Source organism: Rhinopithecus bieti, unplaced genomic scaffold, assembly GCF_001698545.2.
Source record: "Rhinopithecus bieti isolate Rb0 unplaced genomic scaffold, ASM169854v2 scaffold_29928, whole genome shotgun sequence".
Lineage (NCBI taxonomy): Eukaryota > Metazoa > Chordata > Mammalia > Primates > Cercopithecidae > Rhinopithecus > Rhinopithecus bieti.
The window spans coordinates 3,316,792-3,334,641 of NW_016814053.1; the positions used below are offsets into that span (position 1 = coordinate 3,316,792).

Genomic DNA, 17,850 nt, shown 5'->3' on the forward strand with positions numbered 1-17,850 from the left:
CGGACGCGGAGTGCTCCTCTGGCTGGCGGGGCCGAGGGGCTGAGAGGAGCGGGGCAGGCTCGGCGCCGGCAGGAAGACTCAGAGGGCTGACCACGGAGCCCAACGCCTGGTGCTCAATACTTTCTTCGAGGTACGAACAAGAACCCGGTGTCTGGGCCCTTTCCGCTCGCTCCATCGCCCAGCCGCCGCGCCCCGGACGCCCGCTGTGCCCCCTGCCGGCGGGGCGGCGGCGGGACGGGGTTTCGGGAGGGTTTCTGGAAGTCGCGAGTCCCAGCGAAGGCAGTGGCCCCGCTCTCCGCCTCTTTCTTCGTCTTCTTTTCGCTCCCTTAGCTCTGGGTGTCGGGCACCGGCGGAAGGTCGCTTTTCCGCGAGTCGGAGCTCGCCCACTCCTGGACAGGCGGACGAGGCCCTAGGGCAGCCGAGCCTGGTAGCGGGGGAGGCGTGGAGCTCGGGGCCGCTTCAGCGGCTGGGGCGGGAGGCTGGTCCCGGCTGCGGACTGCGCGCCTGGGCTCCGTGCGCCGCGCCTGGTCCTCTGCATCGCGGAGGTCGTCGGATCACAGAGCTCCCTGGCGGGCCCCGGCGCCCAGGTCAGTGTCGCTGTGGCTGGGCGCCGGGACCGGCACCCGTGTCCCGCGCTCCCGGGGGCTGCGCCGTGCCGCCTGTTGTGCGCGCGCAGAGGCCGGACAGCTCGGCTGCGGGAAGGGACCCGAGCGCAGGGTCTGCCCCGAGTCCCAGAAAGTGCCCAGTCGGCGGAGCTGGAGGTTGAGCTGGGGCAGATCGGCGCCAGACTGGGGCCTGGGTGATATACGAGTTGGGGGCGCGGCCTGCAGAATTTGGGTTTTTGGAGGAGCTTGCGGTGCGCTGGCGGAGCCCCAGGCGAATGGGACCAGCGGATTCGGCTCCGGAAGGGCCAGGCACTGTCAGGTATGGACAGCTGGTGTCCACCCGTGTAAGTGTAAAGTCTACAGGGATTACAACAACACCTCGAGTCCTGGGACAGCATAGCCTAATGGTGCGGGCGTTTTTTTAAAAGGCACGAATAGATGGGAAAATGTCAAAATAAGCGTATTTTAAAGTTGAAAGCTGGCAACTTTTTAGGCCGTTCAGTTGTGTAGCTAGTGTCCAAAGAAATATTATCTCGTTTTCCCCTTAACACCCTTTTCATTTTATTGTTTAAGCAAAATCTCTTTTGCCAGTATTTCCCTCAGGAGCTGTGCATTGCTCACAGCAGAGAAGGAAAACTTCAAGCGTTCTCAGGTTGCTTCTGACTTCCAGCCTGTGCTCTCCAGCATTTCTGAATGTGGAGAAAAAGTATCTCGCTGGGCTTTCCGAGTATGATTCCCTTCTGTTCTTCTCTGGGACCGGGCAATGTTTGTTTATTGGTTTTATAAGCATCTATTTAAATTTAGTTTTTGCACGAAATACTCCCTCTTGCCACAGGGTGTAGTTTGGGGTTTAGAAAATGCTGTTGGAGAAAGCTGCTAGTGGCTTCATTTTCCAAGAATGTAAGTCATTTCCTTTCTGTGATTTCAGGGAGTTGATATTTCACAGCATCAAAACTTTGTGGGGAAAATTTTCCGTAATACATCTGTCATTAAAGAGGCTTGTGACTTTTGGGTTTCCTTCTTAGAGCAGTGCATGAATTTAGGTTCAGCAGTGTTAAAGGATGAGAATTTTTTTTTTTTATCAGAATTTAGAGCATTATGAGACTATTGTAGAAATTTTAACAACCAGGACCTACAAATGGCCTGCAGGATGGAGAGTGGGGGAGGGGAGAAGACCAGAAGAGAGGCAGGAAAACAGATGCCTTTGCTGATGTCCTTTGTAGTATAAAACTTAACGGCACCTAATCATTTTCTCAGGTGTGGCTTTGAGAAATAAACGTTTTATGTTAAAAATGAAAATACTTCACAATGTGAGACAGCTGGCATTTGAATACTTTTCCCAGTATGTTTGTAAACATATTGGATTCATATTTCATATTAAAGTGGACATTTAGTAGGATTATTAGATGAAAAGGATCCCCCAGGGGATATCTAATATCATGTTATCTGCAGGACATCTTCTCCAGAAAGCAGACTGACTGTAATATGAACTAATTTTCCCCTCTTTGAGTTGCTTGCAAGAATCTCTGAGATCTGACACTGATGGGCTACAGTAATCAGCAGTTCTTGCAATACTCAAGACATTTTAAGGGGCAGGAAATCTTTCCTATTTCCAGTATCTTCTTTTTGCGGGCAACAAGGGTAAGCTGCTAGTTTTAAGTACATAATTTGAACTTACAGATTTATGATGCTCCTGGCTCTACAGGAAAACGCCTGAAAACAGCATGGGCCTGGATGAAGACGCTACTTTTGAAAGCAAAATGCCAATGTGCTAGGTAACAGTTTTTAGTTACAAATTCTTAAAAAAAATTGTTACTCAACTAGGTTTGTTGAATTGGGGGGGGGTCTTTTTTCTAGTTTTTGGATTTTGTTTCCACATTTAACTATACGTATAAAGCTTTTGGCTTTCTGAACTTATGATGTAATAGACTGCATAGCTTTTTGTGGCAGATGCTTGGAATGAAAGTTTCAAACAGAATTGTTTTTGACTAAGCTGTCAGGTTCAGAGTTGAGTATAAATGAGTCCTGTCTCACAACTAACTTTTATGATAAAGAAATTCTTTATAGTTTTCGATTTGAATGTTGCACATTTTGATTTCTAAAGTTGTGGGTTTTTTTTTTTTTTTAGAAAAATAAAACCTGCAAACAATTATTTTATTACATGAAAGCCAGTACCAAGAAAAGATTAATTCAGTCCAGATGTAAAAATGTATGTGAATTTTAGATTTGGATGATCTCAACAAGTTTTCCCTTTTGTTGATGGGACTGCCTGGATCCCAGATGGCATTCACAAATTATCCCTTAGGTGGTTTTCTGAGTTGAGAACGAAATTTCTTGGGCTTTCCCTAAAGTCGATTTAATACTAAGTCTTCTAAAGGATAGAAAGTTTTTTGCATTTGTACATTTTTCTGTTCATTAATACAAACCTCATAAATGCCCTGGTTTGGTAGATAAAGCGTATTTCTTTCATAAGTGAGAAAACAGGAGATATTCGGTTAGTGTATCCTTATGGGTAAAGCATAGAAGCTTTGGCTTTCATTTTTGCAATTTCAACTTTCTTCTTTTAAAGTAAAAAAAAAAAAAAGTTTTAAATGTGTTTACAATCCTCAGTAGAATCCTACCACAACACAGTTTGTGGTTTCAGATATAGCAATCTGTCCTTGTTTGATGATCCCCTACCTCCTCCCCACCCCCAATGAGGAACAACAAACACAATTTATTTAAAAGTCAGTATATTTTTAAACGTGTACTCCTAGTACTAGAGTTATAAAGGCTGTTTGTGGCACACATTAAAATTATGTATTTTTAGGAAGTCTTTGTATGATTATATCATTACACATTTTGGGAGTGTGTTTATGTCATGATTGTGTATAAAACAATGGAGAGTTAGGAGAGGGGAATGGGAAAGATTTAGCGAAGGGGTTTTATGAGTAGTGAAATTTCATTTATAATGTATGTTCCGTAAAACCCAAACAGGCAAAATGTTATTGTTGGTCTCTGTGGTTATACTTTGATGCAGAGGGTAGTCGAGAGGGCTTTCTGAGTTGCACATTATCCTGAGGAAGAGGCTTTGGGGGCCTTTAAAAATAAATAGAAACAAGTTAAAGGGATACATTGAGAGGAAAGAGGAAGTAGAATACTGGACATTCTATTGCAAGGAAAACTTAAAGTTAGAAGGATAAGTATTTAAAACAAGGCCAAAGTAGAGAGAACTTACTGTTTCAAAGTGTAAGAATAAGGTATTTTTAGCTGAGAAAAAAGGATTAGAATGATTAGAATTAAGGTGCCCTATAAGGTCTGTATACAACTTGAAATAGGATTGCTAATTGATAGTTATCCTGGAAACTGCCTGTCTTAGTGTTGAATCACTAGTTTGGTGTTAAATAATGTGCAGGGACTGGATGCTTATAACTGTATCCCATACACTCCAAAAGCCACTTCCCATTTCAAAGACCGGAAACGTTTTTTGTTTAAGTACCAATGATTCTACAAATAATTAGTCCCCCAATATTTGAGGAAACTACTACTGTCTACCTCCCATGCTGTGGGACCAGAGGGTGCTCTACAGCAGTAATGGCTGAAGTTATTATGAAGTTTTAGGTAAAAACAAGCAATCTGTGCTTCTCATTACCTTATGTGATTTAGTGGTGTAATTCTGATGCAGGTTTGTGTATGATCACTTTTTATGTACGTCACATGGAACGGAACAGTCATGCAGTATGTATACCATATTGATCAAAGATGAATTACAGAACACTGAGAAGGGGAAAGAAATCATTGATCTCTCAGCTGATTGTATTACTTCAAGTCAAGAAGAGAAAAATGTGCTGAAACAAATTCACAGATGAACCAAATACAGTCCCAGGAGAAGGCAATATTTTCCTGGGGCTTCCTTGGAGTTGTCTGTAGCATAGCATTTTCTTTTCTTTTCTTTTTGTTTTTTTTTTTGTTTTTTTTTTTTGTTTTTTTTTTGAGACAGAGTCTTGCCCTGTCGCCCAGGCTGGAGTGCAATGGCGCGATCTTGGCTCACTGCAACTTCCGCCTCCCGGGTTCAAACGATTCTCCTGCCTCAGCCTCCTGAGTAGCTGGGAGTACAGGTGCCTGCCACCACGCCCATCTAATTTTTGTATTTTTAGTAGAGATGGAGTTTCACCATGTTGGCCAGTCTGGGCTCGAACTCCTGACCTCGTGATTTGCCCGCCTTGGCCTCCCAAAGTGCTGAGATTACAGGCTTGAGCCACCGCCCCCGGCCAGCATAGCATTTTCTTGAATATCTTTCCCCACCTGTACGGCCTTCTTAGCTAAGTTAAATCGATACAGCAAGAAACTAGGTAGTGATTTGGTCATTATCCAAGTCATTGCATTAATGTGCTGATAATTGGAATAATTCTGACCAAAAATATCTATTTAGACTCTCCGTATTCCAAATGGATCCTCTTGGGTGGTGTTTTCAGATTTTTTCCAACAACATTATCTTTGTACATGTTTTATACAACTTTGAGCAACAATGTTTCACTGGTATATGAAGACAGAAAAACAATATTTTGTATTAATTTATAGCCACAGTTTCATGTGAGGGAGGAAATCATTTAAAAAAATTAAGCAATTTCTTGATGCATATTTTAGGAAATATAATGAAGTTTCTCACTTAACTTTTCAGGTGATTTTCTCTCTGATTGGGTTAAATAAAATGTGATTAATTTTCTCCCCACAGGTAGTAGCACTTGTGTGTACAGTTTCAGTAGATGACTTTTTTTTTTTGGTCCCTGTAGCTTTATTTCTTTGAACTTGTTGCTGAATTATACACAACCAGACAAATGCACAGATCAGGAGTGTACAGCACAAAATGATCACATCTGGACAACTAGCATCCAAATCAAGAAACAGAACATTACCAGCCTCTCTTTACAGTCATCATCCTTGTCCCCAGGATAACTATTATTCTGACTTTTATTGTCACGGATTAGTTTTAAGCTGTTCTTGGACTGCATTTAAATGCAATAAAATATACATTTTTTGGTCATCTTTAGCTCAACATAATGTCATGTGATACATCCAAATTGATGTAGGTAGCAGTAGGTCTTTTTTCTGTTATTTCTGTGAATGAATATGCCCAGTTTATCCATTTTGTTGGTGGATATTTGGGTAATTTGAGGACAGTACATGATAGGTGACCTTTTGATGGCCCTAAAAAATGTTGAGCACTTTGGGGTTGAAAGCTGAGTATGGTCTTAAGATTGAAAGAAAAAAGGAACGTCAGAAATAAGATGTGAGAGGAAAAAAAGCATTCTTAAGAACGCTTTAAAGGTTCGACTCAGTCACCGTATCCTAAGGATATAGTTTGGAATATACCAACTAGATATTACCAGATTTCAGCTGACAGTTGGTAAGAGGAAGGAGGCCTTAGGTGACATCTAGCCAGCCACATCATTTTTCAGAGATGGAGGCACTGCGGCCTCAAGAGGTTGAATGACTATACAAAGTCTCACAGCTAATGACAGCACCAATAGTACAAGCTGCTCTGACTCTCAATCTTGTCTCCTCTAGTGTCACGTGCTTGTTGGAGAGAGAGAAGGCAAGATCAGGGCTACCAACTGTAGCTGTGCAGGTTTTGCCATGCAAGGTGGGTCTGAAAACCACCTCCCTACTATGTCGTCCAAGCAGTGAGTCCATCGGGGGGCTCACTGCCTGGAGGATGGGTACCCTTTTCTGATTCATGCAAAGGTGTTCTATGGCTCTGTTCAGATAGACTCAGATCTGCCCAGAGGAAATGGATCTGTAGCCCAGTGAGGCAGAATTTTTCTTCATTCAGCCTGCTGTACCTCTGCCCTCCATACAGAGCTCTGTTGGGGCTTGCCTTTTCCCTGTTTTCTCTCTCTCCCTCACTTCTAGGGCTTTCTAATGAGACTTTGGGTTATAAGTATCAAGTAGGAGATCTCTTGAGGTCCCTCTTGATTCACTCTTTTGTTAATCCATAAATGATCTAGGATGGACCCTAGCTTCAAAGGACTGTTTTGTCAATATTTTTGGAATAATTCATCCGTAAGAAAATGTCTCAAAAATTCATTTTTTGGACTCCTCCTGCCTTTATGCTTCTCCCTCTTTTCTCTCTTTTGTGTCTTCCTTCCACCCCATCCAGTTATCATTTCTTAAAGATCCCTAGAAACATCCAGTCTTTATCTACTGAGAGCAGCAGTGAAATTCTGACACCAAAATCTGTGGCAGTCTCTAGGAAGTACTTACTGTAAAACATAAGATAATGATTTCACTGAGATATCTAACAGATAAAACAAAGCGCTTGCAAAGGAAAAATATTCATGTATACATTTTCTTTTATGTTTCCCTAAAGAATAGAGGGCAGTTTTATTATTTAAGAAAAGACTCAGAGCTTCAGCTTAGGCTCACTAAAAAGGTGAAGAGAAGGTAAAATTAGAGAATTTTATAAGTATGTAGTATTTATATATCCTACCTGAATAAGATACTGCTTATCGCAGCAAAAATTTAGCATATGTAATGTTAACAAATAAAAAATATGCTGACCATAGGGCCATAGCTCTGACAAGTTGCTCAGTGAAATTACTATAGAATAGAGTAATCCATATTGAAGACAGCATAGAAGAGGGATAGTAAAATATAATGATAGGAATGAGGGCTTTGAGATCAGTCCCCTGGGGCCCAAATCCAGACTCCAGTATTCTCCCATGTGTAACCTTGGGGAAGTTACTTAACTCTCTACACCTCTTTTTCCTCATCAGTAAAGTGGGAGATAATTATAATAACTATCCCGCAGGATTGTTCGTATTTTTAAGTGAAATGGTACAGGTAAAACAACTGGTGTGGTCTTTGATATATAATAAATGTCTTAAGTGATGTTAGCTGTTGCTGCTTAAGACAAAAAGAAGTGATGTGTAAAAGGACTTACAGTTTTATGGGAGGTTCCCAAGCCTTCATTTATAAGCATTTCATGAGATTTAACTTTGTTTTTTGACGGCATTAAGCAGGCAACAAAACCTGGTATTTCTCAGTTACAGATACTGGGAAGTCTGTGTTGCTACAGTAGGGGCAGCTGGCCTGTCGCACTGATTACTAATTGATCGAGTTATTTTTCCTAATTCTCTTCTAATTTCCAGCCGTCTCAGTCTTTCAGCTTCTGTCTGCTAGATAATTGTTTCTTTCCATATGCCAAAAAAAGCCAGCCTGCAGTTTTTAAAAATTTTCTTTACGGTGACTGATGTTGTGCAAAGTTCTTTTAAACTTAGAGAATACCACTGAGTGGCCCATGTCTTTTGCCCATGTTCCCTGCATGGCTTCATGTGAGTACTTTTGAAGAAAGCCACTGTTATTGATATAAAGCAGTTCTTTATTCCCACCCCCTAATCATTGGCACAGTTTATGTAATGTGGGTCAGAACCATTTGTGATTTTCTGTTATGAGGGCCAGAGTTTGAGATGTTAAATGATTCATTCAAAGAAACTTAAGAAAGACACAGTTAAGCACCTTAGAAAGATACATTTTCATCTAACTAGCCTAAGTACAAGCTCAGCTGAAAACGGTACAGGATCCTCTAGAAGACTCGCGCTGTATCATTCTGATCTGTTCATTCAAGGGCAGGAGACCTAGTCCGGATAACCCAGTTCCCGTTGTGATTGTGCGTGTAAAATCTTGAGCTTAGTAAACTTAACACTTTAAAAATTTTCACTAAGTCCATTAAAAACCAGGTTTTATGTCTTTATGAAGTATTCAGGACTGTGCTGAATACTTTGTGCAATTTCTGCCAATGTGTTTCATGTCTAGTTGGGGGAACAAAATACATGGGTGTGAAAAGATACTAGATGTTTCCAAATGAGTGTGAAGTTGAGCTTTGGTTTTAGGGTCCAAAATCAAGGATGGTCAGACATGGGATGTTCCCACCCTTCCTGGGGCCACCGGATTTATACTGGATCGTGAAGTCAGGCTGAGATTTTTCTATCCTTCAAGCCCGTAGAAAAGGGGCTTTTGTAGGAGCAACAGAAATGTACAAGATCTGGTAAAAATCTCAAATATTAAAAGACAACTATGAAATTAAAATTATTAAATGTTTAAATTCATGCATTCAATATAATGTATGCCTAGTACATGCCAGGCACTGGTCTAGGTCTGAGAGATGTCAGTGAATAAAATAAAGGGGGAAAACAAAAAAGAAAAAAAAAAAAACTCTGCCTTCATGGACCTTATATTCTATTAGGAGGCAATCAGCATAACAAAATAAGTGTTATAGTATTTTAGAAGGTAATAAGCCTGATGGGAAAAAGAAAAAGTGGAGCAGGCTAAGGGACAGTAGGAGTGCTGGGGAAGGGAGGCAGGGACTTTGCGATTGGAGGAGTGTAGTCAAGGTAGACCTCACTGAAAAGAGGGTTTGAAGGAGGAAGAGAGCCACACAGAGCTAGCTGGGGGAGAAGTGTTCCAGCAGAGGGACTAGTGAAGGCATCAGGTGGAAGCATGCCTGGTGTGTTCCAGGAACAGGGAGAAGACCACAGTGGTGGAGCACTGAGAGCAGGGAGAGAAGGAGTAGTAGACAAGGTCAGAGATGTTTGGAGAGCACATGTTTGGCTTGCGTGGACTGTATTCAGGGCTTGACTGTGAGTGGAATGGGGAGCCATCAGAGGGTTTTGTGCAGAGGAGTGAGATGCTTTGATGTGCATTTTAATAGAATCACTGGTTGCTGTAGGAATCTGGAATTTAGGGAATAGGTCTAGGTTGGAGATACAAATTTGGAAATTGCCAACAGAATTTGGATGAGATCACTTGGGAATGTGTGTAGTCAGAGAAAGAGGCTTATGGACCAAGTCTTGGGGCATATCAGTATTTACAGTTTGTAGAGAAGAGAAGAAATCACACACATAATACAAGAAAGTGTTTTAAGCACATTTTTCCAACATAGTGAACCCAATTAAGTGTCTCCATTCCTTGAGTAACAATGTTATCACTAGAAGATACTGTTAACTCTGTTGACCTACACAGTGGAAGAATGAACTATGAATTGTTTTTCTAATTGTGATGTTGGTCTTGGGCTAAACCTGGATGCTTCATCTTTTAGAGGTTGTGTTGATAAGGAAGAATCAGTAAAAGAAAATTAAGAAGGAGCAAGCAGAGGATAGGAAGAAAATTAGAAAAATGTCCCTGTAGTCAAAGAAAATATCTCCAGCAGAAGAGTGGATCAGTTAGCTCACATGTTGCTGAGAGGTCAAGTAGGGTCAAGACCAAGAGTTGCTCATTGGATTTAGCAACCTGGGGAGTCATTGGTGATGATGACAAGAGCTGTGTCACTGGAGGAGTAGGGATGAAAACCTTATTGGAGTGGGTGCAAAGAGAACAAAAAATTTCTGAAAGATAACTATTACTTGTAATTCAGTTTTGTATATTACAAATACTTAATATTGGATGTGGGTACATTTTAATATGCCTGATGGGATGTGCAGCGGGACTTTGGAAATGGGAATGTTGGAGGCCATGCGTATCTTCAGCAGGCTTTGTCAGGGTTAGGAAGCCTTTGACCTTTTCCCTAGGTATTATTGGTAGGGCGCTAGTATATAGGTTGTAGTTCGTATATTTTGAAATAGAGAAACAGTTCTATGCAGTTTTTTAGTTCTTTATTAAATGTCTTTGGATGAGAACTGTATCTTGAAAATACTCATACTTTGTTTAAAGACTTTTTCATTTCTAGTAAAGATGTGTTCTTTAATTCAACCTATTGATCCTTGGTGCTGGGATAACTGGCTAGCCATATACAGAAGATTGAAATTGGACCGCCTCCTTATACCATATACAAAAATTAACTCAAAATGGATTAAAAGCTTAAATATAAAGCCCCAAACTGTAAAAACCCTGGAAGACAACCTAGGCAATACCATTCTGGACATAAAATGGGCAAACATTTAATGATGAAGACACCAAAAACAATTGCAACAAAGGCAAAAATGGACAAATGGGATCTAATTAAAGTAAACAGCAGAGGAAACTGTCAACAGAGTGAACAGACAGCCTACAGAACGGAAGAAAATATTTGCAAACTGTGCATCTGACAAAGTTCTAGTATCTAGCATCTATAAGGAACTTAAATTTACAAGAAAAAAATCCATTAAAATGTGGGCAAATGACAGGAACAGACACTTTTCAAAAGAAGACATACATGCAGCAAACAATCATGAAAAAAGCTTGTCATTGATATTGGAGAAAGCAAATGAAAACCACAATGAGTTACCGTCTCACACCAGTCAGAATGGCTACTAAAATGTTAAAAACAATAACAGATGCTGGCTAGGTTGTGGAGGAAAGGGAATGCTTATACACTGTTGGTGGGAGTGTAAATTAGTTCAACCATTGTGGAAGACAGTGTGGTGATTCCTCAGAGACCTAAAGACAGAAATACAGTTCGACTCAGCAATCCCATTACTGGGTATACACACAAAGGAACGTAAATCATTCTGTTATAAAGGCACATGCATGCATGCATATGTTCATTGCAGGAATATTCACAATAGCAAAGACATAGAATCAAGCTAAATGCCTATCAGTGGTAGACTGGATAAAGAAAATGTGGTACATATATACCATGGAATACTATGCAGCAATAAAAAAAAGAATGCAATCATGTCCTTTGTAGTAACATGGATGGAGCTGGAGGCCATTATCCTCAGCAAACTAATGCAGAAACAGAAAACCACATACTGCATGTTCTCACTTATAAGCGGGAGCTTAATGATGAGAACACATGGACCCACAGAGGGGACACACACTGGGGCTTACCAGAGGATGGAGGTTGGGAGGAGGGAGAGGATCAGGAAAAATAACTAATGGGTACTAGGCTTAATACCTGGGTGACAAAATAATCTGTACAGCAAACCCCCATGACACAAGTTTGTCTATATGACAAACCTGTACTCATATCCTTGAATTTAAAATAAAAGTTACACTTTAGAAAAAGGAAGTTCATTCAGCTTATGGTTTGAGGGCCCTGAAGTCCAAGAGCACGGTACCAGCATCTGGCCCAGGTCATCCCATGGTGGAATGCAGAAGCAAGGGCAAGACAGAAAGCACAAGGGGCCAGACTGGTTTTTATAACAACCTGCTCTTGTGATAACTACATTAATCCACTCATGAGGACTTGACCTTCATGACTCAGTCACCTGTTGTTAGACCCCACCTCCCAGTGCTATTGCATTGGGGATTAAGTTTCCAACACATGAACTTTTGGGGGGCTCATTCAAACCATAGCAGTCCTTTTACATGAAAGGTGAGACATGTGCTTTGACTTGGCTTCTTTTTCAGCAATGATGATAGGTTTGGTCTGACTAGGCCACACAGCATAGTGCCCCATTGGCCTGGAAGCCATCATTCACAGAGTAAATGGCTCGAGTTAGTGAATCCCACGAGCCAGAGCAAATTGAGTAATAGAAAAATTGCCTCTTTAAAATTTTAAATACCTTGTTGATGACTTTCATCATGAAGTATTATTTCAAAGCATGTGATGAAGCAATTTTCATAGTCCTGTATTTTATAATTATACACCAAGAATTTTCTGGGAACTACCTTTGAATTTTGCTGTCTGTAATACTGTCATCAAAATGAATCAACAAGTATCTGATACTAATTATCTTTTCTTTCTCTAAGCTTATTAAAATGCTAACACATAGGCCTTTAATGCATAAGTATTGTTTTTGGATAGTTAAAAGCTTAGAGTGATTGGTAGAATGAAAACTTAGTTACATATATTTTAGTGTTTGGTAATACCGAAGTGTAGTATTAGTCTTTAGAAAGTTGCTAATTTAGAAAACGCTGGAAAGGGCAAAGACTTTCCTTTGCAGTGGACTAGGGCACAAGGTTTCTGAGAAGTGGAGCTCTGGTGATTGTATGTGTGTTTCTAGTGGGTTGTGGTACATGCATATAATGTCAGCATTCTCTTAGGTACTGGTTTGCCAGCACTGTTTTATTAGTATCATTTTGAATGTTTTTTCAGCTGAAACTTGTAAGTTACTCTACAGTTAGTTAAGTTACGGTACAGTTAGTTAGAATATAATTGGCTTGTAACTGAAATACACCAGGCCAATGTGAAGTAATTTCCCAGTGCTAAGGCTTTTACATTGTAGATACTGGAGTATGCAGAGGTATAAAACTGAGCAAGTTTTGAAATAAATGTTATGTCACTTGTCAGTGACTACAGAATAAAGTCCAGATCTCTTAGGGTGGAATTCATCATGCCAACCAGAGTTGCAAGCCTGTGGCCCACCAACAAGTTTGGCTGCAGACGTGTTTTGGCTTTTAACACAGTTATTTGCCAACATTTAAAAATAGACAAATTTTACATTAAAAAAATTGAGTTTCATACCTTCTCTAGAAAAATTTGAAGGCCTGGCAAGGTCTGTTGTAGCAACATAACAGCTTCCCCCTTTATACAGGGTGTGTGCTCTGCAGTCTCCCACTGTCCCTGGCAGAGACTCTCTTGTCCCCAACATTGGGGCCAAGACACTGTAGGCATTTTTCATCCTACAGGCTTCACTTCTTTGCTCCTTCCCTGGTAGGCATGTGAGTTTGCTAACCTTGTGTTTAGATACTTATTTTTTTCTCAAAGTTCCTTAAATCTAGCCAAATTGTTCTTCCCATTGACGTGTCGAATGCATACACACTTCGTCTACCTCATGTTTCTGCTTCTGGCTTCTCCTTCCGCTGCATCTGAGCTGCATATTGCCTGTATCACATCATTGGAACCTAGCACATTTCTAGCTCCCCAGCTATACTAGTTTCTTGAAGACAATGATTATTTAATTTACTAACACCTAGCAAATTTATTTTAAATTTTCTAGGTTAACTATTTGCTATGGTTTGGCAGTGTCCCCACCCAAATCTCATCTTGAATTTAACTCCAACAGTTCCCATGTGTTGTGGGAGGAACTTAGTGGGTGGTAATTGAATCATGGCAGCATGTCTTTCCCGTGCTGTTCTCGTGATAATGAATAAGTCTCACAAGATCTAGTGGTTTTAAAAATGGGAGTTTCTCTGCACAAGCTCTCTTCTCTTGTCTGCCGCCATGTGAGTTGTGCCTTTCACTTTCTGCCATGATTGTGAAGCCTCACCAGCCACATGGAACTGTAAGTCAAACAAACCTCTTCCTTTTGTAAATTGCCCAGTCTCAGGTATGTCTTTATCAGCAGCGTGAAGATGGACTAATACTCTATTGTTAGATTTAACTTCCAGTGGGCGATAATCTATGATTATAGTGACACTTATAGAAGAAGTAGAACGTAATCAAAATCTTATGTGAAATCTACTTCCTCACATAGTGCTTTCTTAATTTACTATGCCATTTCCTTTATAGCTTTGTAGTAACATTTATATAATCCATTTGAGTATTAATTCACTAAGCACCTCATTTATTGCCATTTGCCTAGTTCTGTTACATAGATGGATGATGCTTCCAGATGAATGAATGGCTCATTACTATGTGCCATTTTATTATTTTAGATATGCTTCTTCCTAATGACTAATACTGTTTTAAATGTCTTATCTTTTTATTCGTTTGGTAAATAGTATGTCTACTGTGGTACTTTCCCTTTTGATGCTTTCACTTTTTAGCAGGAATGGCAGATTTAAATAATGGAGTACATAATGACTTAATTTCAAAAAGTGTTACTAAGAAGTAGAGGTGCTGTGAGACTTTAGGGCAATCTGATCTGGTCTAAGAGTGGGGACTGAAGTGGGGATTGTAACAGGACTGAATTCTGAATTCCTTAACTTTCTCATACATATTCCATGGCAGTTTGTGAAGTAATTGGAATGTAAAAATTTAACCTTACAAACAAATAAAAAGATACTTTTGTAACAAAATAATAGTTAAAAAGTTTTTTCACTGAGAACTTAACTTGGCTGTTGTCATTGCATTAGTGATAAACAAAATTATGATTTATAGCTCTAGAATTTATTGTTTGGTACCTGAGTTGAACTCTGTTTAAATAAGTAAACAAAGGACAAATGGGAAATTGGGCTAAAAATTTCAGATATTAGCCTGGCACAGTGGCTCACACTTGTGTTCCCAACACTTTGGGAGGCTGAGGCAAGCACATTGCTGGGGCCCTGAAGTTTGAGACCAGCTTGGGCAACGCGATGAAACTCTGTCTCTGCAAACGATACAAAAGTTAGTTGGGTTTGGTGATGCATGCCTGTGGTCCCAGCACTCTGGAGCTTGAGGCGGGAGGATTGCTTGAGCCTGGAATGTCATGGTTGCAGTGAGCTGTGATCATGCCATTGCACTCCAGCCTGTCTAGCCTGGGTGACAGAGCAAGATCCTGTCTCAAAAAAAAAAAAAAAAAAAAAAAAAAAAAAATTCAGATATGAATAGCTTACAAAACATCTTTTATTTTATGAAACTATAATTATTTCAAAGGTATTTGTAATGAGGAATTTTCTCATGGCTTTCAGAAATAGGATATAAAAAATAAACTTAGTAATCCCCCAACAGTTACTAGTGGATAGCACCTTTATTTAATACTGCAAGCCCATAACTGAAAAATTAATACTTTATCGCTTGGAAGAGTGAAGTAATATGGTATCCTGCAAAAAACTCAGCAGTAAATTTATTGACACGTGTGACCCAAAATATAGAGTGGAATTTTGTGTGGTTGCGTATGTTTTATCACAACAATCAGAAATGTTTTATGTATTTTCTTCCTAAGAAAATAGAATTCTATACTTAACCCATCTAAATATAGTGGTAAAGTTAATTTTTTGCATAGTTTAGTGACACACTGAAACAAAGGTCAGCTGCAGTGGTGCCATTTCAGAAATCTCTTTTGAGGAACTCACGTTACTTATAATTATAGAAGGAGATTCAGAAAAATTGATATGTTTAAGGGTTTTACTTCAAAGAAACCCAAGATTTTCAAGTGTAATATTAAGGATATTTAAGGAAATTAAAATCAGGAACAGTTTTAATAAATGTTGTCTCATCTAGAATTTAAAATAAATTCTAATTAAATCTTAAAAATAAAATATTTTAAAACTCAAGTACTCATTTTCTGAACCCTCATTCATTTTAAATCTGTGGGAGAGGATGTTGAGAGCTAATGATTTGTAATTGACTAAATTATTTGTTTCTACAGGTGCCTAAAAAAAGTAAAGATAAATTTTCATGAAATATAAGTTGTAGAGTAAAACCTAGCAGGGAAAGCTAATTGAAGTTATCTAACTTATAAAACAACATTTCCTTTAATTACTGCCTTACATATTCTTGAACTAGGCTCGTGTTGCTGATGAGTAAATTTTCAGGAAATTTTTAATCAGTGTATTATAGATAATTCACATTATCAGTCATTTGTTCAGAGCAGCTGTTACCCTGGAAAATCCTCTTATTAATTTATAGAACTGGTTAGAAAAGGGAAGTGAAAAGAAAGGTGTTTTGAAATGATTACACATTATACATTTAAGGGTAAGATACTAAGGACAGTTGCTTGATTTACTCTTTAGAAGTTATTTATTTATTTATTGAGACAGAGTCTTACTCCTTTACCCAGGCTGGAGTGCAGTTGCACAATTTCAGCTCACTGCAACCTCCGCCTCCTGGATTCAAGTGATTCTCCTGCCTCAGCTTCTGAGTAGCTGGGATTACAGGCATTCACTACCATGCTTGGCTAATTTTTGTATTTTTAGCAGAGACAGGGTTTCATCATGATGGCCAGGCTGTTCTTGAACCCCTGGCCTCAAGTGATCTGCCCACCTTAGCCTCCCAAAGTGCTAGGATTACAGGCATGAGCCACTGTGCCCAGCCCAGAACTTAAAGTGTTTAAGTTAGAATGCAGAAGGCTGTGAAGCTCGAATGAAGTAATGCTGGTTTGTTTTTGTTATTGTTGTTTTGAGACTGAGTCTCCCTGTGTCACCCAGGCTAGAGTGCAGTGCCACAATCTCGGCTGTCTGCAACCTCCGCCTCCCGGGCTCAAGTGATTCTCTTGCCTCAGCCTCCTGAGTAGCTGGGACTACAGGCATGCACCACCACACCCAGCTAATTTTTGTAATTTTTTAGCAGACACAGGGTTTCACCATGTTGGCTAGGCTTTTCTCGAACTCCTGACCTCAAATGATCCACCCACTTCAGCCTCCCAAAGTGCTGGGATTACAGGCATAAGCCACCACACCTGCCCCAAATCAGCTTTTTAAATGATTAATCATATACAATAAAAATAAATAAATTTTAAGTAAATAATTTGATGAATTTTGACAAATGTGTATATCATCATGTAATCAGCACTGCGGTCAAGATACAGAGCATTTTTGTCAAGCCAAAAAGTTTTCTACAGCTCCTTTTTAGTCAGTCTCCTCCCCTGCCACTCTAGATGCTTTTGCATCTGGCATGTTTCACTTTAGCATGATGTATTCATCCATTTTGTTGCACATATCAGTAGTTCCTTTTTATTGTTGGGTGGTATTCAGTTGTCACAGTTTGCTTATTCATTTACCTGTTTGTGGATATTTGGATTGTTTCTAGTTTGGAGCTATTACAATGAAGTTACTGTAAGCATCTATGTATTATATAAGTCTTGGGACATAAGTTTTCATTTCTGAGTTGTATGGTAAGTGAATGTTTATAAAAAATTGTCAAATTCGTTTTCAAAGTGGCTGTATCATTTAACATTCTCACCAGCCACGTCTGAGAGTTCTAGTTGCCCTGAGAGTTCTAGTTGCTCCAGATTCTCACTAGGATTTGCTGTTGTCAGTGTTTTTAACTTTACCCGTTCTAGCAGTTGTGTAGTGATATCTGACTTAGATTTTTATTTGCATTTTCCTAATGACTAATAATGTTGAGTATCATTTCAAGTGCTTATTTGCCATTTGTATATCTTTGGTGAAGTGACTGTTTAACTTTTTTGGCCATATTTTTAAGAGTTGCCTTGTTCTTCAGTTGTAGTATTTATATATTTTTTGATATAAGTCTTTAATCAGATATGGTTTTATTTTCCAGATATGCTTTAAAATGTATTTTCTGTTCTGATGATTTCTTTGTCATTTTTTAAGTGACTTTCAAAGAGCAGAATTAAAAGCAAAATTTTGTGGTTCACGTTTTAATGCCCTAAGAACACCAGGGCAACAAGGATCTTCCTTTGTAAGTTTTCTATGACTTAGAGTTTTAGCTTTTCAATTTGGACCTGTAATTTCTGTATAAGGGCTGAAGTAGATTGGAATCAGATTGTGGATGTTTACCAAAAAAAAAAAAAAAAAAAAA

The 17,850-nt window shown here is 39.5% G+C and overlaps 2 protein-coding genes across 7 annotated transcripts in view; one reads left to right on the top strand and one right to left on the bottom strand.

Moving 5' to 3' along the window:
- The window catches only part of LOC108513639 (putative uncharacterized protein FRMD6-AS1), a 44,416-nt gene extending 43,413 nt beyond the window's left edge, over positions 1-1,003 (bottom strand). The window contains exons 1-2 of the mRNA XM_017849456.1: positions 525-1,003; positions 135-424 (exon numbers count right to left, since the gene is read on the bottom strand). Coding sequence (XP_017704945.1) covers positions 135-424; positions 525-1,003 — 769 coding nt within the window. The remainder of the gene's footprint in view (positions 1-134; positions 425-524) is intronic.
- FRMD6 (FERM domain containing 6) overlaps positions 1-17,850 on the top strand; it is an 84,861-nt gene continuing 67,011 nt past the window's right edge. For 2 of the 6 annotated variants that reach the window (XM_017849508.1, XM_017849512.1), the window contains exon 1: positions 1-130. The gene's annotated coding sequence lies outside the window, so the exon portion shown is untranslated. Of the gene's footprint in view, positions 131-193; positions 588-2,285; positions 2,381-17,850 lie in introns of those variants that run through there. The other 4 variants (XM_017849509.1, XM_017849511.1, XM_017849513.1 and 1 more) reach the window with 4 other exon arrangements.